Here is a 25,445-nt window from a genome sequence, read left to right as displayed (position 1 = left end):
CCGTATCCTGTTCTCTACAGACATCACACTACCCGACAGTGATGTGGAGTACGCCACCGTTAAACCGAGAGCAGCACAAAGTGAGGACTTTTTTAACTCTTTACCACAGTATAAAACCCACAGGAGTAATGAGAATGACACTGAAAACAACAACACTGATAGTGAACAAGAGATTTTGAACAATACACATTCTAGTCAGATTTAAATACCCACAGACCTGATCGTTGGAAGTAGTAAAAAAATGCAAATTATTTTTTTTCTGCGTGCAGGTTTTCTAAGAATTGAAGAAAGGTTAAAAACGAGAGAACGCCATTCGGTTTTTCAAGCCTGTCTGGTAGTTAGTGATTAATTTGACCCATGATTTAATCCACCTGTATCTGGAGAGAAGCCAGGGTATCGGCATCAACAACAAGGCTGGGCAGCTTGTTCCCCATCCACCTCTGTGTAAAGACGCGACACCCATTCTTGGTTTTATTTTCACCTTTCACTATACGTGAAGAATTCCAAAAGGTGCACAAATGCTCAGGAGCTATTCTGTGGTTCAGCGATGTCTCTGGAGCCTTTTTTCACAGTGTGCGACTTCCCTGTGTGTCTCCCCGAATACAGGGTCTGACTGAAGGGGCACTGACCTGCAGGAATGGGAGGAGACCGAGCTGGGACGGTTCTGCCACGTCAGCGAAACTCTGGACCCCGACTTCATCTGCCAAAGAAACAGCAGCGTCAATTAACTCAGCCAGCGAGTTCAGCGAGATGGGACACATCTCTTTATGAAGAGATGTGTCCCATCTCTTCATAACCCGTCTCCTATCAATCCTACTGTGTTTCATTTACTCTTCCTCACTCTGTCTCCTGTCCGGTTGTCTGCACTTAAAACTGAGGTATTTCCTGCGATCTCCTCTCTCTCGCTGTGTCTCCTGTCCTGTGGGTTTGTTACTGAGGGATTCTCTGTGATCTCCTCTCTCTCTCACTGTGTCTCCTGTCCTGTGTGTTAGTATGTTTGTTACTGAGGTATTTCCTGTGATCTCCTCTCTCTCACTGTGTCTCCTGTTCTTCAGTGGTTTAATTCTCTTAAATAATTTAGCTCATTCCTCTCTCACTCACTGCGACTCCTATCCATTCTGTGTTCAGTTCCTCTGACTTGCCTCTTGCATCAGCGCTAGCAATATCATGCATCTATTTAATTTAAAATTATTGATCTGTCACCTTGATAGTTCGATCTCGGCTACAGTTAGCATAGATGGCACAATTAAAAGGACGATGAGCTCAACATCTGTGCGTGTCTAATTAACTGAACCGTACAGAACATCGTGCCTCAGATAGTCTCTCGCTGGCGGGGTCGCCCATCGGCGAGACCACGTCTCCAGGAAATTCTGTGGACTGGACACCGCGGGAGGGTGGGGCTGTGTTTCCGCATGAACGACGGAAATCACTCAGGATCTCCAGAGAGACTCCTGTAGCCTTACAGCATCACAGTCACAGGCCTCAGCATTGCAACTGTATAATATCAAACGCCCAGACACCCTGAGGTGAGGCCGACCAGTCTGAAGTACTACCTGTAAACACCAGGCACACTGGAACCTGACTTCATCGTCCACTTAGCGCAGAGGTGGGGTGGACAGTCAGTTTTCTGGGGAGAAAAAAAACAACACCAGGAATTTAGCATACTGAAAGGATCATGGAGTGATGATCTGGCTGAACCCGCTTGGCTGAGGGCTCCTGGCCAGAGGACGAGGAGGCTGGGACCCCCCCTGCACAGCGAGCAGGAGTGACCAGGGGGGGCAGCTACACAGGTGGAGACGGGGTGGGAGAGGGACGCGAGGGAGAGAGGGGGATCACGTGCAGTATTGACAGTGTTTCAGGAGAGGAGTCAGGAGTGATTGCTAAAATATCGACAGCCGAGTCTGACCGAACTAGGGTGTGGCCATCCCTCTCGAACTTTCATCACAAACTCCTGTCTTCCTGCGGTGTCTCTGAGGAAGCTACCATTTTTCACTGGCTAATAAGAGGTGGAAGAGGTGTTAGTGGGACAGCAGGGGGCGCTCACCCTGCGGTCTGATACCCTAGTATAGTGACAAGGGACACCATACTGTAAACAGGCGCAGTCCTTCGGATGAGACGTAAAACCGAGGTCCTGACTCTCTGTGGTCATTAAAAATCCCAGGGCGTCTCTCGAAAAGAGTAGGGGTGTAACCCAGGCGTCCTGGCCAAATTTCCCATTGGCCCTTACCAATAATGGCCTCCTAATAACCCCCCTCTCTGAACTGGCTTCATCCCTCTGCTCTTCTCCCCACTGAGAGCTGCTGTGTGGGGAGCGTTCTGGCGCACTATGGCTGCTGTCGCATCATCCAGGTTGGGGCTGTACATTGGTGGCGGTAGTGGGATTTCCCATTCCCTGTGCAGCGCTTTGAGTGGAGTGTCCAGAAAAGCGCTATATAAGTGTAAGCAATTATTAATAAGGCCCCTCAGTAGTTGAGATCTCTGTTATACCCATCTAGAAACATGCAATCAGCATGTTATTGATGAAGCAATAGTCACAACATTATTCCACACCTCTAACCCTGCACTAGGGGGCGTGCTTCAGGCTCGGGCCAGGGTGAGAGGCGGGTTATGATGACAGTCATGCTTTCTACACCTTATACTGAGCTCAGAAATGGACCGAGCGGACATCTCACGAGCAGATCCCTCCGCGTAAAAGAAAGGCAACTTGTCTCGGCAAAAATACCACGGATTCACATCCGAAATATGATAAAAAGGCAAAAACCCCACACTTGGAATGCAAACGTACCCTAAAAAGGAAACACGGTTTTAAAACCAACTTGATTTTCCCCTGGAGAAACATTTTTATGGACACACATCGCATCTATTACACATGTATAACTAAATATAAAGATAAAACTTAATATAAGAAGTCATGACATATCACACATGACGAAGTCTGGTCCAGAATAAACAGTTTACACTGACCCACCTTTATTTACCCTGGTCACTCACTTCTATTAACTGTTTTAATAAGGGTAACAAATGAATATTTGTTTCAATTTGGGATCTACATCTGGGAGCCCTGAAATGTTGGCCAGAGGGCAGAAGCTGATATTCAGACGTGAGAATATATTTAAAAAAAGGATCTGGTGTTGTTTTTCACCTGTCTAATCAAAGCTTGTTCAAAAATTATCTGATTATAGGACACACGAGTTTATAATCATACTCATTCCACTTTTTAACCCCGTATATATGCACAATATGAAACGTATATACACTAAATCTCACGTGTGACACCCATAATATACATTTCTTTACGAAAATTAGGAACACTTATTACAATTATCAACCCCCCATGACGAGGCAATATTTCATACCTTTGTTTCTTTGTGGGTTCAAAGTTCTGTCCTGTCGTTTCACACGTAATGTTTTGGTAGTTATCTCAATTTTCCTTTGCAATTATCTCCAAGATCATCATCAACGTTTTGTAAAACGCTATGCACAACTGTTATTTAAAGAAAGTCCTGTACCAAAACGTCTTCGTAGGGAAAGACAACTTTTTTTTCCTTACGTCAGTCGCTACACGGTTACTCTTAAAATCCATTCATCGCCTTTAAAAAAAAAGTTTCGTTTTTTATTGTGGTTCACTGACATTTCTGTCACAATTCTGAGGGACCCCAAATAAAATTCACTTGCAGGTATAAAGACGCCGGCGAGGTTAAGACAGGTATCGAGCCACCTGCGTATCTAACGGACGTTTAAAATAAAAAAAAAATGGCGTGTGATGTTGCGAAGGGCTACTGTTTTTTTATAGTTTGTCGATTGTAAGGGACGTGGGCCGCGACAGAAAAACTGGTCGGGGTGGGAAAAGGTTTATTGATGGTTTATTGTACCGCAACGGTCACAATTGACTCACCAGCAAAGATGGCGCCGAGGCCACATCGACTCCCTCCCGCCCTGCCTCGCACCGAAGCTCGAGCTGCGGAGCGCGACACCGAACCGCCGGTCCGCGGGCGCGGGCGCCGGACATAGACGTCATAACCCCTTCCGAGGAGCAGGAATTATAGATCACTGTAGTTTCTTCAAGACCCGGGTTAGGGACAGTGTGCCCTCAGTGAGAGTCTTCTGAGGAAGACAGTGTCTCATGGGTGTCCAGGCTGGGTACCATCTGTCCATCACAGGACACACAGACACACTCACTCACACACCCTGGACAGGACACCAGTCCATCACAGGACACACACACACCCTGGACAGGACACCAGTCCCTCACAGGACACACACACACAACCTGGATAGGACACTAGTCCCTCACAGGACACACAGACACACACACTCACACACCCTGGACAGGACACCAGTCCATCACAGGACACACACACACAACCTGGATAGGACACTAGTCCCTCACAGGACACACAGACACACACACTCACACACCCTGGACAGGACACCAGTCCATCACAGGACACACACACACTCACTCACACACCCTGGACAGGGCAGCAGTCCATCACAGGACACACACACACTCACTCACACACCCTGGACAGGAGAGCAGTCCATCACAGGACACACACACACACTCACACACCCTGGACAGGACACCAGCCCATCACAGGACACAGACACACTCACACACCCTGGACAGGACACTAGTCCATCACAGGACACACACACACCAGGTCCAGTTTTCCCAGAAGCCAATTAGCCCAAAAGCCTGTGTTTGGACCCGGAGAACACAGGTAGACCATGCAGACTCCACACAGACAGTCCCCCCCCCGGGTCCAGACCCAAGCCCGGAGCCCCCCCGCGCTGAACCCCTCCGTACAGACGGCCGCACACAGCTCCGTTGTTCCCGATTCCCGAGGTGATCTGTTAAAAGAAGCCGGTGTGTTGCCTCCAGGTGAGGCCTGCGGCCCGACGCCGGTGGTGGCGGTGCTGGCGGCGGCAGAGAACGCGGCGCCGGTGCAGACGTCGAGCAGGGCGCCCCCCCCCCCGTGAGCCCCTCGACGTAGGGGGCCGCGGCCCGCCCCGACGACAGCGCCCCCCGATCCGGCAGGCGGCCGGTCTCCCGCAGGGAGAAGACGATGGAGCAGCTGGGGAAAGTGTCTTCCGTCCGAGGTAGGAGCAGCAGGGCTGGGCGTTTTGTTGGAGCGAAGTCCCCCTCCAGATAACCCATGAACCCCATCTCTACTGTCACTCCAGTCAGGACAGGAGGCTCTACTGTACACAGAAGGGGGTGGGGGTGGGGAACAAGCTGCCCAGCCCTGTGGTTGAAGCCGATACCCTGGCTTCTCTCCAGACACAGCTGGCTGAGCTCCTCCAGTCAGGACAGGAGGCTCTACTGTACACAGAGGGTGGTGGAGGTGGGGAACAAGCCCAAGCCGCCCAGCCCTGTGGTTGAAGCCGATACCCCGGCTTCTCTCCAGACACAGCTGGGTGAGCTCCTCCAGTCAGGACAGGGGGCTCTACTGTACACAGAGGGTGGCGGGGGTGTGGAACAACTCCTTTGTTCGGGGCCTTGGGGCATTCTTGTTGTGAAAGGCGCTATATAAAACAAACTCAATTGAAATTGAATCTTACAGGTTTGGGTTTTTCGGAGATCTTGTCAGAGATCTTGTCTGACATGCCCGTTTCAAAAACGTAACGATAGTCCTCACGCCCGAGCGCCGCCGGTCTGTGACGTAACGTATCCTTACACAACCATGACGGTTTCATCATGGACACCACGAAAGCCCGAAATGTGGTCGACGTTTTAATTTGGCAACGCCACGATGGATCCCAGTTTTTTTTTTTATTTTGGAGGCCAAAGAGGACAAAAAAGGAAACGTCCGGAGTGGATCGATGGTCATCTCTGCAGTTGTTCTGATGTTCTGGAAAAAAACTAACAAAAAAAAACGGCTCGCTTGCCCGGTCGTGTAGTGTTTCCACACCCCACGCAAATCAGCTTCTCTTCGCTCCCGGGGGCTCATCGCCCGCCGCACCCCTCTCACGTGATAGGGGCTTCCCCCGGCTGTGACGTACTTACCCTACCCCCTTCGGCTAACGTCATACCGAAGGTCGGCGATGTTGACGGACTGTCTTGTAGCTGATAAGGGTTTAAATTTCGACTTAAGGAGTTGGCCATCGTTATATTTCGCGAGGTATAATACGGGGGGAAAAATAACATTTATATTTATCAACCTACTAGTAATACTGGGTGGATGTCACGTTCCCCAAAGTTCAGTGCCTCTCTCTAATAAAGTAGAAACGCGACATTAAACTCCGTTCGAAACGGGAGAAATCACCAGGACACGATACAACTGACGTCCGGAAAAGAAAGAAAAAAAGAACTCCTATTCCCATTTGGATTAAGGGAGCCTGTACCTTCACGAGTCCGGGTTGTGAAAACTTCTTATATTAATAATTAATAAGTCTGGACCCTCCACTCAGAGCTCTTCCCAGGTCAGGGGGATCCCCTCCAGCCCCCCCAGTGTGCAGCCCCCACCTGGATGATGCTCCAGTCCGCTCAGCACACAGCAGCTCTCAGTGGGGAGGAGAGCAGAGGGATGGAGCCAGTTCAGAGAGGGGGGTGATTAGGAGGCCATGATGGGTCAAGACCAGGGGGGGAATCAGGCCAGGACACTGGGGTAACACCCCTACTCTTCTCCAGAGACACCCCGGGATTGTTAATGAGCACAGAGAGTCAGGACCTCGGTTTGACGGCGCCTGTTTACAGTCCAGTGTCCCCCGTCACTATACTGGGGCATCAGGACCCACACAGACCGCAGGGTGAGAGCGCCCCCTGCTGGCCCCACTCACACCTCTCCCAGCAGCAACCTTGGGGGGGGGGGGGAGGGAAAAAACCAAAAGCTAAACAGATTTTTTTTAATTTTTTTTTTATTGATCCTTAACAAAAGAATAAAAATTACAAGCTTCAGTCCAGTCCAGTCTGGTGTCTCTCAGCTCCAGTCCAGTCTGGTGTCCCTCAGCTCCAGTGCAGTCCAGACTGGGGTCCCTCAGCTTCGGTCCAGACTGGGGTCCCTCAGCTTCGGTCCAGCACAGTCTGGGGCCCCTCAGCTCCAGTCCAGTCCAGTCTGGGGCCCCTCAGCTCCAGTCCAGTCCAGTCTGGTGTCCCTCAGCTCCAGTCCAGTCCAGTCTGGGGTCCCTCAGCTTCGGTCCAGCACAGACTGGGGTCCCTCAGCTTCGGTCCAGCACAGTCTGGTGTCCCTCAGCTTCGGTCCAGACTGGGGTCCCTCAGCTTCGGTCCAGCACAGTCTGGGGTCCCTCAGCTTCGGTCCAGCACAGACTGGGGTCCCTCAGCTTCGGTCCAGCACAGTCTGGTGTCCCTCAGCTTCAGTCCAGACTGGGGTCCCTCAGCTTCGGTCCAGCACAGTCTGGGGTCCCTCAGCTCCAGTCCAGTCCAGTCTGGTGTCTCTCAGCTCCGGTCCAGTCCAGTCTGGTGTCCCTAGGCTCCTGTCCAGTCCCGTCTGGTGTCCCTCAGCTCCAGTCCAGTCCAGTCCAGTCCAGATCTTAGCCGGCACAGAACCAGGAAAGGAACCTGGAAAGAATATTGTTATTGCAGGTGTGAGGGACACAGACACAGACGTCACCATGACATCAAACAGCAAGAGGAGACTCCTCCTTGAATCACAGACACGACCAGGCGGCGCCCCCCTGTCTGCTCACCTGCACCTCCTCTTCCTCCTCTTGTCCTTCCCGGCAGCCAGCTCCTCCTCTCCCTCGCTCTTCCTCTCCTGAGCTACGGTCGCCACCTCCATCGGCTCGTCCTGGTCTTCTGTTCCCACCGACACGCAGCTCAGGGAGTTAAGAAGGGCGCACCAGCGCTTCTGAAGCAGAGACAGGAGAGTCACGTTAAGAGTCGGACTGGACACTCCAGTACATGAACACTGCACTGAGAGAGAGAGGGGTTCATACAGACACACTGACTGGACACTCCAGGACATGAACACTGCACTGAGAGAGAGAGGGGTTCATACAGACACACTGACTGGACACTCCAGTACATTAACACTGCACAGAGAGAGAGAGAGGGGTTCACACAGACACACTGACTGGACACTCCAGTACATGAACACTGCACTGAGAGAGAGAGGGGTTCATACAGACACACTGACTGGACACTCCAGTACATGAACACTGCACTGAGAGAGAGAGAGGGGTTCATACAGACACACTGACTGGACACTCCAGGACATGAACACTGCACTGAGAGAGAGAGAGGGGTTCATACAGACACACTGACTGGACACTCCAGGACATGAACACTGCACTGAGAGAGAGAGAGAGGGGTTCATACAGACACACTGACTGGACACTCCAGTACATGAACACTGCACTGAGAGAGAGAGGGGTTCATACAGACACACTGACTGGACACTCCAGTACATGAACACTGCACTGAGAGAGAGGGGTTCACACAGACACACTGACTGACTGGACACTCCAGTACATGAACACTGCACTGAGAGAGAGAGGGGTTCATACAGACACACTGACTGGACACTCCAGTACATGAACACTGCACTGAGAGAGAGAGGGGTTCATACACACACACTGACTGGACACTCCAGTACATGAACACTGCACTGAGAGAGAGAGAGAGGGGTTCACACAGACACACTGACTGGACACTCCAGGACATGAACACTGCACTGAGAGAGAGAGGGGTTCACACAGACACACTGACTGGACACTCCAGTACATGAACACTGCACTGAGAGAGAGAGAGAGGGGTTCATACACACACACTGACTGGACACTCCAGGACATGAACACTGCACTGAGAGAGAGAGAGGGGTTCATACAGACACACTGACTGGACACTCCAGTACATGAACACTGCACTGAGAGAGAGAGAGAGGGGTTCATACAGACACACTGACTGGACGCTCCAGGACATGAACACTGCACTGAGAGAGAGAGGGGTTCATACAGACACACTGACTGGACACTCCAGGACATGAACACTGCACTGAGAGAGAGAGGGGTTCATACAGACACACTGACTGGACACTCCAGGACATGAACACTGCACTGAGAGAGAGAGGGGTTCATACAGACACACCTACTGGACACTCCAGGACATGAACACTGCACTGAGAGAGAGAGAAGGGTTCATACAGACACTGGACACTGGACAGGAGTAAAGAGAGGATCAGAGCATCACCCACCTTCTTTTTCTTCTGTCTCACAGGAGGTGGTGATTGGACCTCCTCCAGCTGGAGTCCGAGGAGGGAGAGAGGGGGCAGGAGAGGGACAGCACAGGGAGAGAAAGACAGAGACAGGTGAGTCAAGTGTCCCAAGAGTACAGAGACTCTGCTGAGATCACACTCGCAGTGAGTGAGCCTGGGTGTAGCCCACTAATACTGACCCACTGGACACCACAGGACAGAGAGGAGGAGGAGGAGAGAGACACACTGCCTGGACACCACAGGACAGAGAGGAGGAGGAGAGAGACACACTGAGGACAGAGAGGAGGAGGAGAGAGACACTGACAGACAGGGCTGAAAGAGAGAGAGACAGAGAGGCAGGGACAGGCAGACAGCAGGCCGAGAGAGACACTGACAGACAGGGCTGAAAGAGAGAGAGACAGAGAGGCAGGGACAGGCAGACAGCAGGCCGAGAGAGACACTGACAGACAGGGCTGAAAGAGAGAGAGACAGAGAGGCAGGGACAGACAGACAGCAGGCCGAGAGAGAGACACTGACAGACAGGGCTGAAAGAGAGAGAGACACTGAGACCCAGGGACAGACAAGACGGCGAAACTCCACCACAGACAGGACAGGGGGCAGGGTGGGACCAGCACTGACCTCCTTCCTCTCTCCTGCCGGAGGAGCTGTCTCCAACTCCTCTTCCTCCTGCAAGTCAAGAGACAGGCTGAGAGAGAGACGGGCTGGCGGGACATCGGCGAACAGAGCTGAAGGCAGAGAGCCGTGGAGACAGGCCCAGCTGGGACAACGCAGGACAGACAGAGAGCAGGGAGACACAGGGAGGGAGACCCAGCTGGGACAACGCAGGACAGACAGAGAGCAGGGAGACACATGGAGAGACACAGGGAGAAAGACAGGGAGAGAGGGACAAACACAGAGACTCAGACAGAAGGACAGAAAGACAGAAAGAGAGAAGTACAGACGGACAAAAAGACAGAGAAAAGGACAGATGGACTGATGGACAGAAAGAGAGAAAAGGACAGAAAGACAGATGGACTGAAGGACAGATGGACAGAGAAAAGAACAGAAAGTCAGAAGGACAGATGGACAGAGAAAAGAACAGAAAGACAGAAGGACAGTGAAAGGGACAGATGGACAGAAGGAAAGATGGACAGAGAAAAGGACAGAAGGACAGAGGGACAGATGGACAGACAGACAGATGGACGGACAGACAGATGGACAGAGAAAAGAACAGAAAGTCAGAAGGACAGATGGAAAGAGAAAAGAACAGAAAGACAGAAGGACAGTGAAAGGGACAGATGGACAGAAGGAAAGATGGACAGAGAAAAGGACAGAAGGACAGATGGATAGAAAGATAGAAGGATAGACGGACAGACGGACAGAAAGACAGATGGACAGAAGGACAGATGGACAGAGAAAAGAACAGAAAGTCAGAAGGACAGATGGAAAGAGAAAAGAACAGAAAGACAGAAGGACAGTGAAAGGGACAGATGGACAGAAGGAAAGATGGACAGAGAAAAGAACAGAAAGTCAGAAGGACAGATGGACAGAGAAAAGAACAGAAAGACAGAAGGACAGTGAAAGGGACAGATGGACAGAAGGAAAGATGGACAGAGAAAAGGACAGCAGGACAGATGGACAGAAGGACAGACAGACAGACAGACAGACGGATGGACAGACAGACAGACGGACAGACAGACAGACAGACAGACAGACAGACGGACAGACGGACAGATGGACAGATGGACGGACAGACAGACGGACAGGCGGACAGGCGGACAGACGGACAGACTCTGCCCCACTTGCCTCGTCAGACATCTCCGCCTCTCTCCTTGCCCTCCGCACCGGGGAGCCCCAGGCGGGGCCTGGCGGGGCCGGGCGGGCGATGGGGGGCAGGACGGGTGGGGGCAGGGGCAGGGGCACCGCCCCGGGCAGCAGGGGGGGCTCGAGGGGCATGGCGGCGAGGAAGGGGGGGCGGCGGGGCGGGGCGGTCAGGGGCCGGAGGGGGCCGGAGGGGGGGGCCGGGGGCGGGGGGCGGAGGGGGCTCTCGGGCGAGGACGGGGGGGACACCGAGCGGAACGAGCCGGGCGAGCCCGAGCGGGACGAGCAGGGCGACTCTGGGAGCTCCAGATGCAGCTCGGCCGCCCTCTCCAGCTTCTGGACGAGCTCGGGGAGACACGAAGACACCTCGGGATTCTGTCCAGCGGGGAGAGGGGGAGACACAACGCAGGGGGGATGAGACTACGCCTGGACAGGTGAGTGTGGACAGTGAGAGTGTGGACAGGTGAGTGTGGACAGTGTGTCCAGTGAGAGTCTGGACAGGTGAGTGTGGACAGTGTGTCCAGTGAGAGTCTGGACAGGTGAGTGTGTACAGTGTGTCCAGTAAGAGTCTGGACAGGTGGGTGTGTCTCTACAGTGTGTCCAGTAAGGCGAGTGTGTCCAGTGTGTCCATTAAGAGTCTGGACAGGCGAGTGTGTCCAGTGTGTCCAGTAAGAGTGTGGACAGGTGTGTCCAACAGTAAGAAGCTGTCTTACCCTGTAACCCAGCTCAGGGGTGTTAGGGGGTGCTCTGTCTCCTCCCCAGATCTCACCTTCAGGCCTGCTGAAATGCCGGACCACTAGGAGACGCTGGAAACGAGGACACAAGACAGAGGTCAGGTCCACAGAGCTCACTCAATCACTACAGCAAGCAGAGACCTCTCGGCCATCAGGACTGTGGGGGTCAGTGTGGGGAGCTGTAGGGTATCGGGAGTTTAGGGGTCAGAGTGGGGAGCTGTAGGGTATCGGGAGTTTAGGGGTCAGTGTGGGGAGCTGTAGGGTATCGGGAGTTTAGGGGTCAGAGTGGGGAGCTGTAGGGTATCGGGAGTTTAGGGGTCAGTGTGGGGAGCTGTAGGGTATCGGGAGTTTAGGGGTCAGTGTGGGGAGCTGTAGGGTATCGGGAGTTTAGGGGTCAGTGTGGGGAGCTGTGGGGTATCGGGAGTTTAGGGGTCAGTGTGGGGAGCTGTAGGGTAGATGTGGGGCACCGGGCCCACCACAGGGCGGCCGGTCCAGTCTCGCGGAAGGCGACCGGGTCAGACTTACGGAAAAGCACCGGGACTTGGGCCGGGACCTCTCCCGCTGCCAGTCCGGGTTCGGCCTGACCGGTGTGACCTGTGAAGACGCCAGACAGCCCATCTCTGAGACAACTCTAACCACACAGCCCAGCCCAGTCGTGTCGAGACTAGGGGCCTTGGGCAGTCTCTACAGTGTGTCCAGTGAGAGTGTGGACAGGTGAGTGTGTACAGTGTGTCCAGTGAGAGTGTGGACAGGTGAGTGTGTACAGTGTGTCCAGTGAGAGTCTGGACAGATGAGTGTGTCTCTACAGTGTGTCCAGTAAGAGTCTGGACAGGTGAGTGTGTACAGTGTGTCCAGTGAGAGTCTGGACAGGTGAGTCTCTACAGTGTGTCCAGTGAGAGTCTGGACAGGTGAGTGTGTCCAGTGTGTCCAGTGAGAGTCTGGACAGGCGAGTGTGTCCAGTGTGTCCAGTAAAAGTCTGGACAGGCGAGTGTGTCCAGTGTGTCCAGTAAGAGTCTGGACAGGTGAGTCTCTACAGTGTGTCCAGTGAGAGTCTGGACAGGTGAGTGTGTCCAGTGAGAGTCTGGAGAGGTGAGTGTGTCCAGTGAGAGTCTGGACAGGTGAGTGTGTACAGTGTGTCCAGTAAGAGTCTGGACAGGCGAGTGTGTCCAGTGAGAGTCTGGACAGGTGAGTGTGTCCAGTGTGTCCAGTGAGAGTCTGGACAGGTGAGTGTGTACAGTGTGTCCAGTAAGAGTCTGGACAGGCGAGTGTGTCCAGTGTGTCCAGTGAGAGTCTGGACAGGTGAGTGTGTACAGTGTGTCCAGTGAGAGTAATGACAGGTGAGTGTGTACAGTGTGTCCAGTGAAAGTCTGGACAGGTGAGTCTCTACAGTGTGTCCAGGAAGAGTCTGGACAGGTGAGTGTGTCCAGTGTGTCCAGGAAGAGTCTGGGACGTCCAGAGGCAATCTGTGCTCTCAGAAGGCCATAATGGACCTGCAGCTTGGTGTTCCTCGGACCCGCGACCCTGTCTCTTGAGCCGAGGCGTGTCCTCAGTCAAGATCACCACTGGAAGTGTCTCTCCTCGTCTGGAGGTGCTACCGTGAGACCTGGTCTGTCAAGCGCTTTGCGCTGCTATGTGTGTGAAAGGTGCTCTATCAGTGAAGTTTATTATTATTATTATTATTATAATACAGCGAGCGCTGCTGGGGGCGGAGAGGCCAGTCGGAGGAGGGCTGGACACTGGACGCTGGACGGCGGGCGGGAGGGGAGGACTTACGACGCCTCGCCGGGCCCGGGTCCTGCTGCGACCGCGCACGGCCGTGCGGCATCTCTGTCGGTCCATCGTCCTGCCGAGACAAGCAGAGTCACAGAGGGGAGGGGAGGGGGCGGAGCCACACAGCTGGGCGGCTTGTTCCCCACCCCCGCACCCCTCTGTGTACAGAAGAGCCCCCTGTCCTGACTGGAGGAGCTCACCCAGCTGTGTCTGGAGAGAAGCCAGGGTATCGGCTTCAACCACACGGACTGGGCGGCCTGTTCCCCACCCCCACCACCCTCTGTGTAGAGGTGCAGCTCCTCTCAATATCTTTTTACAGCACGATCACACCCATAAGAGTGGAGTAACGGTAAAAAAAAAAACAACTTATTTCTCCACTTATTTTGTTATTTCTTGCCAGCGGCGCTTTTGACTGACTTACCGATTTCACGGGGATACTGAAGAGCGATTCTGTTTATTAAGCGCTATATAGTTCTTTCCTCCTCCTCTCTCTTCACTCCTCTGAGCTCACGGGGCTCCGGCGCCGCCCCCCGCTAGAATCCGCCGCTCTGTGACGTCAGGCGGCTCATTGTGACGCCACCGTGACGTCGCCCCCGACGCGCTCACGGCTCGGCCGCGAAACAAAAATGGCCGCCATTTTTCACGGTTGTTTTTTTTGGGGGGGCGGACATTTTATTTTTCCAACTCTCGGCGGCCAGCCGGGTGTCCCTGTACGACCCCGGTAGTCGCCACCTCGGACAGGCAGGGGAAACGGGTCCAGCTGTTTCCGGCCCAAGGGTGACAAAAGCTCCACTTGAATTTAAAGACAAAATCACGTCGAGGGCGCATTCAGCACCCCCACGTCCAACACGGGTTTCCGTGGGGTGGGGTTCAGTGAAAGTAGCACCCCCCCCGACCCCCAAGTCGAAGAAAGACCGACCTCCACCCCCCTCTAGCGCCCAAGGGCGGACATTTCGGGCCACGCCACGTCCAAAAAACACGGGTCCCCCCCGTCCTGCGGGGAAAAGAGACGCCATTTTCTTTTCCGAGCGCTGGGTGGGACCTCACGACCCCCCCCAAAAAAAAACGGGCTTCGCAGACGAGGAAAACCAGGCACGTCGACCTCTCTACAACACCACCCGGCCGTTTCTGTTTCAGACCGTGGGAAAAAAAATAAATAAATAAAATGTCGCCCCTCACCGACCGCCGCGCAAAAAAACACAACTTTACGCTACAGAAACGGCCTGTGTGAGGGGGGGCACGGGAAAAAAATAAAACCTGCGTGTTTTCGGCAGAGTAAGCTCAGCGGGGAAACTCCCTGAATCTCGGGGTTGCTTCTTGAACCCCGAAAACGACCTTTTTTCTCTCTCTCGTTTTCTTGGTGTCTGGGACGTTCACGAACTCCGCCGCGTCGGTGCGATTCCAAGCGGGAACATAACCCCCCCCCGTGGAGCCACAGCGCCCCCGTGTGGCCGAGAGGACCACCACCCGCAGGGCTGAGCTTTTACTGCCGTGTCCCGCTTTCACTCTGGCGATGAAGGAGGGAATCAAGGAGGAGAATTAATATTGTGATCCACCAGTCCATCACAGGACACACACACACCCTGGACAGGACACCAGTCTTTCACAGGACACCAGTCCATCACAAGACACACACACACCCTGGACAGGACACCAGTCCATCACAGGACACACACACCCTGGACAGAACACCAGTCCATCAAAGGACACACATACAAACCCTGGACAGGACAGCAGTCCATCACAGGACACACACACACTCACACACCCTGGACAGGACACCAGTCCATCACAGGACACACACACACTCACACATCCTGGACAGGACACCAGTCCATCACAGGACACACACACCCTGGATAGAACACCAGTCCATCACAGGACACCAGTCCATCACAGGACACACACACCCTGGACAGGACACCAGTACATCACAGGACACACACACCCTGGATAGAACACCAGTCCATCACAGGACACCAGTCCATCACAGGACACACATACAAACCCTGGACAGGACACCAGTCCATCACAGGACACACACACACTCACACACCCTGGACAGGCCACCAGTCCATCACAGGACACACACACACTCACACAACCTGGACAGGACACCAGTCCATCACAGGATGTTCAGTGCCTCTCTCTAATAAAGTAGAAACGCGACATTGGACTCCGTTCGAAACGGGAGAAATCACCAGGACACGATACACCTTGCTCCGGACGATGGGAGAAGACCTGTACCTTCACGAGTCCGGGTTGTGAAAACTTCTTCTGGCAGTTCAAAACGTTTCGAAGAGACTACAGCGCTACCCTGTTCTCCATTTCTATCGTGTGTTATTATACAGTCATAAGTATCTGTCCTGATCACAGAGTCCCCCTCTCACTGCCAGGACTGAAGCCCAGTGCAGCACGAATAATAATAATAATGAATAAGTCTGGACCCTCCACTCAGAGCTCTTCCCAGGTCAGGGGGATCCCCTCCAGTCCCCCCAGTGTGCAGCCCCCACCTGGATGATGCTCCAGTCCGCTCAGCACACAGCAGCTCTCAGTGGGGAGGAGAGCAGAGGGATGGAGCCAGTTCAGAGAGGGGGGGGTGATTAGGAGGCCATGATGGGTCAAGACCAGGGGGGGAATCAGGCCAGGACACTGGGGTAACACCCCTACTCTTCTCCAGAAACACCCCGGGATTGTTAATGAGCACAGAGAGTCAGGACGTCGGTTTGACGGCGCCTGTTTACAGTCCAGTGTCCCCCGTCACTATACTGGGGCATCAGGACCCCCACAGACCGCAGGGTGAGAGCGCCCCCTGCTGGCCCCACTCACACCTCTCCCAGCAGCAGCCTTGGGGGAGGGGGGAGGGAAAAAACCAAAAGCTAAACAGATTTTTTTTTATTTTTTTTTTATTGATCCTTAACAAAAGAATAAAAATTACAAGCTTCAGTCCAGTCCAGTCTGGTGTCTCTCAGCTGCGGTCCAGTCCAGTCTGGGGCCCCTCAGCTCCAGTCCAGTCTGGTGTCTCTCAGCTCCAGTCCAGTCCAGACTGGGGTCCCTCAGCTCCAGTGCAGTCCAGACTGGGGTCCCTCAGCTTCGGTCCAGCACAGTCTGGGGTCCCTCAGCTTTGGTCCTGTCCAGTCTGGTGTCTCTCAGCTCCAGTCCAGTCTGGTGTCTCTCAGCTCCGGTCCAGTCCAGTCTGGGGCCCCTCAGCTCCAGTCCAGTCTGGTGTCTCTCAGCTCCAGTCCAGTCTGGTGTCCCTCAGCTCCAGTGCAGTCCAGACTGGGGTCCCTCAGCTTCGGTCCAGCACAGACTGGGGTCCCTCAGCTTCGGTCCAGCACAGACTGGGGTCCCTCAGCTTCGGTCCAGACTGGGGTCCCTCAGCTTTGGTCCAGCACAGTCTGGGGTCCCTCAGCTTCGGTCCAGCACAGACTGGGGTCCCTCAGCTTCGGTCCAGCACAGTCTGGTGTCCCTAAGCTTCGGCCCAGCACAGACTGGGGTCCCTCAGCTTCGGTCCAGCACAGTCTGGGGTCCCTCAGCTTCGGTCCAGACTGGGGTCCCTCAGCTTCGGTCCAGCACAGTCTGGGGTCCCTCAGCTCCAGTCCAGTCCAGTCTGGTGTCTCTCAGCACCGGTCCAGTCCAGTCTGGTGTCCCTAGGCTCCTGTCCAGTTCCGTCTGGTGTCCCTCAGCTCCAGTCCAGTCCAGTCCAGTCCAGTCCAGTCCAGTCCAGATCTTAGCCGGCACAGAACCAGGAAAGGAACCTGGAAAGAATATTGTTATTGCAGGTGTGAGGGACACAGACACAGACGTCACCATGACATCAAACAGCAAGAGGAGACTCCTCCTTGAATCACAGACACGACCAGGCGGCGCCCCCCTGTCTGCTCACCTGCACCTCCTCTTCCTCCTCTTGTCCTTCCCGGCAGCCAGCTCCTCCTCTCCCTCGCTCTTCCTCTCCTGAGCTACGGTCTCCATCGGCTCGTCCTGGTCTTCTGGCTCCACCGACACGCAGCTCAGGGAGTTAAGAAGGGCGCACCAGCGCTTCTGAAGCAGAGACAGGAGAGTCACGTTAAGAGTCGGACTGCACACTCCAGTACATGAACACTGCACTGAGAGAGAGAGGGGTTCACACAGACACACTGACTGGACACTCCAGTACATGAACACTGCACTGAGAGAGAGAGGGGTTCACACAGACACACTGACTGGACACTCCAGTACATGAACACTGCACTGAGAGAGAGAGGGGTTCATACAGACACACTGACTGGACACTCCAGGACATGAACACTGCACTGAGAGAGAGAGAGAGGGGTTCATACAGACACACTGACTGGACACTCCAGGACATGAACACTGCACTGAGAGAGAGAGGGGTTCATACAGACACACTGACTGGACACTCCAGGACATGAACACTGCACTGAGAGAGAGAGAGAGGGGTTCATACACACACACTGATTGGACACTGGACAGGAGTAAAGAGAGGATCAGAGCATCACCCACCTTCTTTTTCTTCTGTCTCACAGGAGGTGGTGATTGGACCTCCTCCAGCTGGAGTCCGAGGAGGGAGAGAGGGGGCAGGAGAGGGACAGCACAGGGAGAGAAAGAGAGAGACAGGTGAGTCAAGTGTCCCAAGAGCACAGAGACTCTGCTGAGATCACACTCGCAGGGAGTGAGCCTGGGTGTAGCCCACTAATACTGACCCACTGGACACCACAGGACAGAGAGGAGGAGGAGGAGAGAGACACACTGCCTGGACACCACAGGACAGAGAGGAGGAGGAGGAGAGAGACACACTGCCTGGACACCACAGGACAGAGAGGAGGAGGAGAGAGACACACTGAGGACAGAGAGGAGGAGGAGAGAGACACTGACAGACAGGGCTGAAAGAGAGAGAGACACTGAGACCCAGGGACAGGGAGACAGCAGGCCGAGAGAGAGACACTGACAGACAGGGCTGAAAGAGAGAGAGACAGAGAGGCAGGGACAGACAGACAGCAGGCCGAGAGAGAGACACTGACAGACAGGGCTGAAAGAGAGAGAGACACTGAGACCCAGGGACAGACAAGACGGCGAAACTCCACCACAGACAGGACAGGGGGCAGGGTGGGACCAGCACTGACCTCCTTCCTCTCTCCTGCCGGAAGAGCTGTCTCCACCTCCTCTTCCTCCTGCAAGTCAAGAGACAGGCTGAGAGAGAGACGGGCTGGCGGGACATCGGCGAACAGAGCTGAAGGCAGAGAGCCGGGGAGACAGGCCCAGCTGGGACAACGCAGGACAGACAGAGAGCAGGGAGACACAGGGAGAGAGACCCAGCTGGGACAACGCCGGACAGACAGAGAGCAGGGAGACACAGGGAGAGAGACAGGGAGAGAGGGACAAACAAAGAGACTCAGACAGAAGGACAGAAAGACAGAAAGAGCGAAGTACAGACGGACAAAAAGACAGAGAAAAGGACAGATGGACTGATGGACAGAAAGAGAGAAAAGGACAGAAAGACAGATGGACTGAAGGACAGATGGACAGAGAAAAGAACAGAAAGTCAGAAGGACAGATGGACAGAGAAAAGAACAGAAAGACAGAAGGACAGTGAAAGGGACAGATGGAGAGAAGGAAAGATGGACAGAGAAAAGGACAGAAGGACAGACGGACAGAAAGACAGACGGACAGAAAGAGATGGACAGAAGGACAGATGGACAGAGAAAAGAACAGAAAGTCAGAAGGACAGATGGACAGAGAAAAGAACAGAAAGACAGAAGGACAGTGAAAGGGACAGATGGACAGAAGGAAAGATGGATAGAGAAAAGGACAGAAGGACAGACGGACAGATGGACAGACAGACAGATGGACGGACAGACAGATGGACAGAGAAAAGAACAGAAAGTCAGAAGGACAGATGGAAAGAGAAAAGAACAGAAAGACAGAAGGACAGTGAAAGGGACAGATGGACAGAAGGAAAGATAGACAGAGAAAAGGACAGCAGGACAGATGGACAGACAGACAGACAGATGGACAGACGGACAGACAGACAGACAGACGGATGGACAGACAGACAGACAGACAGACAGACGGACAGATGGACAGACAGACAGACAGACGGACAGACGGACAGATGGACAGACAGACAAACAGACAGACAGACGGATGGACAGACAGACGGACAGAAGGACAGACGGACAGACGGACAGAAGGACAGAAGGACAGATGGACAGAAGAACAGAAGGACAGACGGATGGACAGACAGACAGACAGACAGACAGACAGACAGACGGACGGACAGACAGACGGACAGACTCTGCCCCACTTGCCTCGTCAGACATCTCCGCCTCTCTCCTTGCCCTCCGCACCGGGGAGCCCCAGGAGGGGCCTGGCGGGGCCGGGCGGGCGATGGGGGGCAGGACGGGCGGGGGCAGGGGCAGGGGCACCGCCCCGGGCAGCAGGGGGGGCTCGAGGGGCATGGCGGCGAGGAAGGGGGGGCGGCGGGGCGGGGCGGTCAGGGGCCGGAGGGGGCCGGAGGGGGGGGCCGGGGGCGGGGAGCGGAGGGGGCTCTCGGGCGAGGACGGGGGGGACACCGAGCGGAACGAGCCGGGCGAGCCCGAGCGGGACGAGCCGGGCGACTCTGGGAGCTCCAGATGCAGCTCGGCCGCCCTCTCCAGCTTCTGGACGAGCTCGGGGAGACACGAAGACACCTCGGGATTCTGTCCAGCGGGGAGAGGGGGAGACACAACGCAGGGGGGATGAGACTACGCCTGGACAGGTGAGTGTGGACAGTGAGAGTGTGGACAGGTGAGTGTGGACAGTGTGTCCAGTGAGAGTGTGGACAGGTGAGTGTGTACAGTGTGTCCAGTAAGAGTCTGGACAGGTGAGTGTGTCCAGTGTGTCCACTGAGAGTGTGGACAGGTGAGTGTGTCCAGTAAGAGTCTGGACAGGTGAGTGTGTCCAGTGTGTCCAGTGAGAGTCTGGACAGGTGAGAGTGTACAGTGTGTCCAGTGAGAGTGTGGACAGGTGAGTCTCTACAGTGTGTCCAGTGAGAGTCTGGACAGGTGGGTGTGTCCAGTGTGTCCAGTGAGAGTCTGGACAGGTGAGTGTGTACAGTGTGTCCAGAAAGAGTCTGGACAGGTGAGTGTGTACAGTGTGTCCAGTGAGAGTCTGGACAGGTGAGTGTGTCCAGTGTGTCCAGTGAGAGTCTGGACAGGTGAGTGTGTACAGTGTGTCCAGTGAGAGTGTGGACAGGCGAGTCTGCACAGTGTGTCCAGTGAGAGTGTGGACAGGTGAGTGTGGACAGTAAGAGTCTGGACAGGTGAGTGTGTACAGTGTGTCCAGCAAGAGTCTGGACAGGTGAGTGTGTCCAGTGTGTCCAGTAAGAGTCCGGACAGGCGAGTGTGGACAGTGTGTCCAGTAAGAGTGTGGACAGGTGTGTCCAACAGTAAGAAGCTGTCTTACCCTGTAACCCAGCTCAGGGGTGTTAGGGGGTGCTCTGTCTCCTCCCCAGATCTCACCTTCAGGTCTTGAGAAATGACGGACCACTAGGAGACGCTGGAAACGAGGACACAAGACAGAGGTCAGGTCCACAGAGCTCACTCAATCACTACAGCAAGCAGAGACCTCTCGGCCATCAGGACTGTGGGGGCAGAGTGTGGAGCTGTAGGGTATCGGGAGTTTAGGGGTCAGTGTGGGGAGCTGTAGGGTATCGGGAGTTTAGGGGTCAGTGTGGGGAGCTGTAGGGTATCGGGAGTTTAGGGGTCAGTGTGGGGAGCTGTAGGGTATCGGGAGTTTAGGGGTCAGTGTGGGGAGCTGTAGGGTATCGGGAGTTTAGGGGTCAGAGTGGGGAGCTGTAGGGTATCGGGAGTTTAGGGGTCAGTGTGGGGAGCTGTAGGGTATCGGGAGTTTAGGGGTCAGTGTGGGGAGCTGTAGGGTATCGGGAGTTTAGGGGTCAGTGTGGGGAGCTGTAGGGTAGATGTGGGGCACCGGGCCCACCACAGGGCGGCCGGTCCAGTCTCGCGGAAGGCGACCGGGTCAGACTTACGGAAAAGCACCGGGATTTGGGCCGGGACCTCTCCCGCTGCCAGTCCGGGTTTGGCCTGACCGGTGTGACCTGTGAAGACGCCAAACAGCCCATCTCCGAGACAGCCCAGCCCAGTCGTGTCGAGACTAGAGGCCTTGGGCAGTCTCTACAGTGTGTCCAGTGAGAGTGTGGACAGGTGAGTGTGTACAGTGTGTCCAGTGAGAGTCTGGACAGGTGAGTCTCTACAGTCTGTCCAGTGAGAGTCTGGACAGGTGAGTGTGTACAGTGTGTCCAGTGAGAGTGTGGACAGGTGAGTGTGTACAGTGTGTCCAGTGAGAGTGTGGACAGGTGAGTGTGTACAGTGTGTCCAGTGAGAGTCTGGATAGGTGAGTGTGTCCAGTGTGTCCAGAAAGAGTCTGGACAGGTGAGTCTCTACAGTCTGTCCAGTGAGAGTCTGGACAGGTGAGTGTGTACAGTGTGTCCAGTGAAAGTGTGGACAGGTGAGTGTGTACAGTGTGTCCAGTGAGAGTGTGGACAGGTGAGTGTGTACAGTGTGTCCAGTGAGAGTCTGGACAGGTGAGTCTCTACAGTGTGTCCAGGAAGAGTGTGGGACGTCCAGAGGCAATCTGTGCTCTCAGAAGGCCATAATGGACCTGCAGCTTGGTTTTTCTCGGACCCGCGACCCTGTCTCTTGAGCCGAGACGTGTCCTCAGTCAAGATCACCACTGGAAGTGTCTCTCCTCGTCTAGAGGTGTTACCGTGAGACCTGGTCTGTCAAGCGCTTTGCGCTGCTATGTGTGTGAAAGGTGCTCTATCAGTGAAGTTTATTATTATTATTATTATTATTATAATACAGCGAGCACTGCTGGGGGCGGAGAGGCCAGTCGGAGGAGGGCTGGACGCTGGACGCTGGACGGCGGGCGGGAGGGGTGGACTTACGACGCCTCGCCGGGCCCGGGTCCTGCTGCGACCGCGCACGGCCGTGCGGCATCTCTGTCGGTCCATCATCCTGCCGAGACAAGCAGAGTCACAGAGGGGAGGGGAGGGGGCGGAGCCACACAGCTGGGCGGCTTGTTCCCCACCCCCGCCCCCCTCTGTGTATAGAAGAGCCTCCTGTCCTGACTGGAGGACCTCACCCAGCTGTGGCTGGAGAGAAGCCAGGGTATCGGCTTCAACCACAGGGCTGGGCGGCTTGTTCCCCACCCCCACCACCCTCTGTGTACAGTAGAGCCTCCTGTCCTGACAGGAGGAGCTCACCCAGCTGTGTCTGGAGAGGAGCCAGGTTATCAGCTTTGTTCCACAGCCCCGCCACCCTCTGTGTAGAGAAGAGCCTCCTGTCCTGACTGGAGGAGCTCACCCAGCTCTGTCTGGAGAGGAGCCAGGGTATCAGCTTTGTTCCACACCCCCGCCACCCTCTGTGTACAGAAGAGCCTCCTGTCCTGACTGGAGGAGCTCACCCAGCTGTGTCTGGAGAGAAGCCAGGGTATCGGCTTCAACCACAGGGCTGGGCAGCTTGTTCCCCACCCCCACCACTCTCTGAGTAGAGGTGCACCTCCTCTCAATATCTTTTTACAGCACGATCACACCCATAAGAGTTGAGTAACGGTAAAAAAAACAACGTATTTCTCCACTTATTTTGTTATTTCTCACTTTTGACTGACTTACCGATTTCACTGGGATTCTGAAGAGCGTTTCTGAAGTTGAAACTAACGATCTAAGTCGAAGTAACTTTATTGGAAGAAACACGTGTTTAGAAAGGACTATATAGCGCTTTCCTCCTCCTCTTCTCTCTTCACTCCTCTGAGCTCATGGGGCTCCGGCGCCGCCCCCCCGCTAGAATCCGCCGCTCTGTGACGTCAGGCGGCTCATTGTGACGCCACCGTGACGTCACCCCCGACGCGCTCACGGCTCGGCCGCGAAACAAAAATGGCCGTCATTTTTCACGGTTGTTGTTTTTTTTGGGTGGACATTTTATTTTTCCAACTCTCAGCGGCCAGCCGGGTGTCCCTGTACGACCCCGGTAGTCGCCACCTCGGACAGGCAGGGGAAACGGGTCCAGCTGTTTCTGGCCCAAGGGTGACAAAAGCTGCACTTGAATTTAAAGACAAAATCACGTCGAGGGCGCATTCAGCACCCCCACGTCCAACACGGGTTTCCGTGGGGTGGGGTTCAGTGAAAGTAGCACCCCCCCCGACCCCCAAGTCGAAGAAAGACCGACCTCCACCCCCCTCTAGCGCCCAAGGGCGGACATTTCGGGCCACGCCACGTCCAAAAAACACGGGTCCCCCCCGTCCTGCGGGGAAAAGAGACGCCATTTTCTTTTCCGAGCGCTGCGTGGGACCTCACGACCCCCCCCCCCAAAAAAAAAACGGGCTTCGCAGACGAGGAAACCCAGGCACGTCGACCTCTCTACAACACCACCCGGCCGTTTCTGTTTCAGACCGTGGGAAAAAAATAAATAAATAAAATTTCGCCCCTCACCGACCGCCGCGCAAAAAAACACAACTTCACGCTACAGAAACGGCCTGTGTGGGGGGGGGGCACGGGAAAAAAATAAAACCTGCGTGTTTTCGGCAGAGTAAGCTCAGCGGGGAAACTCTCTGAATCTCGGGGTTGCTTCTTGAACCCCGAAAACGACCTTTTTTCTCTCTCTCATTTTTTTGGTGTCTGGGACGTTCACGAACTCCGCCGCGTCAGTGCGATTCCCAGCGGGACTTGAACATAACCCCCCCCCCGTGGGGCCAAAGCGCCCCCGTGTGGCCGAGAGGACCACCACCCGCAGGGCTGAGCTTTTACTGCCGTGTCCCGCTTTCACTCTGGCGATGAAGGAGGATCAAGGAGGAGAATTAATATTGTGATCCACCAGTCCATCACAGGACACACCCTGGAAAGGACAGCAGACCATCACAGGACAGGTCCATCACAACCCGGACTCACACGCCCTGGACAGGACACCAGCCCATCACAGGACACACACAGACTCATACACCCTGGACAGGACAGCAGTCCATCACAGGACACACACACACTCACACACCCTGGACAGGACAGTAGTCTATCACAGGATGCTCAGTGCCTCTCTCTAATAAAGTAGAAACGTGACATTAAACTCCGTTCAAAACGGGAGAAATCACCAGGACACGATACACCTTGCTCCGGCCGAAGGGAGAAGACCTGTACCTTCATGAGTCCGGGTTGTGAAAACTTCTTCAGGCAGTTCAAAACGTTTCGAAGAGACTACAGCGCTACCCTGTTTCCATTTCTATCGTGTATTATTATACAGTCATAAGTATAATGGGCTTCAGTCCCCCTCTCACTGCCAGGACTGAAGCCCAGTGCAGCACGAATAATAATAATAATTAATAAGTCTGGACCCTCCCCTCAGAGCTCTTCCCAGGTCAGGGGGATCCCCTCCAGTCCCCCCAGTGTGCAGCCCCCACCTGGATGATGCTCCAGTCCGCTCAGCACACAGCAGCTCTCAGTGGGGAGGAGAGCAGAGGGATGGAGCCAGTTCAGAGAGGGGGGGGTGATTAGGAGGCCATGATGGGTCAAGACCAAGGGGGGAATCAGGCCAGGACACTGGGGTAACACCCCTACTCTTCTCCAGAAACACCCCGGGATTGTTAATGACCACAGAGAGTCAGGACCTCGGTTTGACGTCTCATCCGAAGGACAGCGCCTGTTTACAGTCCAGTGTCCCCGTCACTATACTGGGGCATCAGGACCCACACAGACCGCAGGGTGAGCGCCCCCTGCTGGCCCCACTCACACCTCTCCCAGCAGCAACCTCAGTTTTTCCCAGGAGTCTCCCCTCCAGGTACTGACCAGGCTCCCACCTGCTGGGCTCCAGTGGGGAGGGGGCTGCCAGCTGGGAGCTGCAGGGTGAGATGGCTGCTGGGCAAACGAGGGCTAAAGATCTTCCTAGGACACCCTGGACTTCGTGGTCGACTTCCTTCTCTT

At 54.7% G+C, this 25,445-nt stretch overlaps 1 protein-coding gene across 1 annotated transcript; it reads right to left on the bottom strand.

The window, feature by feature from the left end:
- Nucleotides 1-6,853: 6,853 nt before the first annotated feature.
- LOC138243120 (uncharacterized) lies at nucleotides 6,854-25,377 on the bottom strand. The gene is made up of 9 exons (XM_069198626.1): nucleotides 25,311-25,377; nucleotides 13,484-13,553; nucleotides 12,236-12,304; nucleotides 11,690-11,782; nucleotides 10,962-11,351; nucleotides 9,795-9,842; nucleotides 9,156-9,203; nucleotides 7,651-7,811; nucleotides 6,854-7,522 (listed from the first exon to the last, which is right to left on the bottom strand). Exons 2-9 carry the CDS (start codon nucleotides 13,547-13,549, stop codon nucleotides 7,495-7,497), a joined length of 903 nt encoding a protein of 300 aa, XP_069054727.1. The 5' UTR covers nucleotides 13,550-13,553; nucleotides 25,311-25,377; the 3' UTR covers nucleotides 6,854-7,494.
- Between the last annotated feature and the right edge of the window lie 68 nt (nucleotides 25,378-25,445).

Source organism: Lepisosteus oculatus, chromosome 14, assembly GCF_040954835.1.
Source record: "Lepisosteus oculatus isolate fLepOcu1 chromosome 14, fLepOcu1.hap2, whole genome shotgun sequence".
NCBI lineage: Eukaryota > Metazoa > Chordata > Actinopteri > Semionotiformes > Lepisosteidae > Lepisosteus > Lepisosteus oculatus.
Note: the sequence above shows the minus strand (reverse complement) of the source record. Positions and strands in the feature narration are given on the sequence as shown.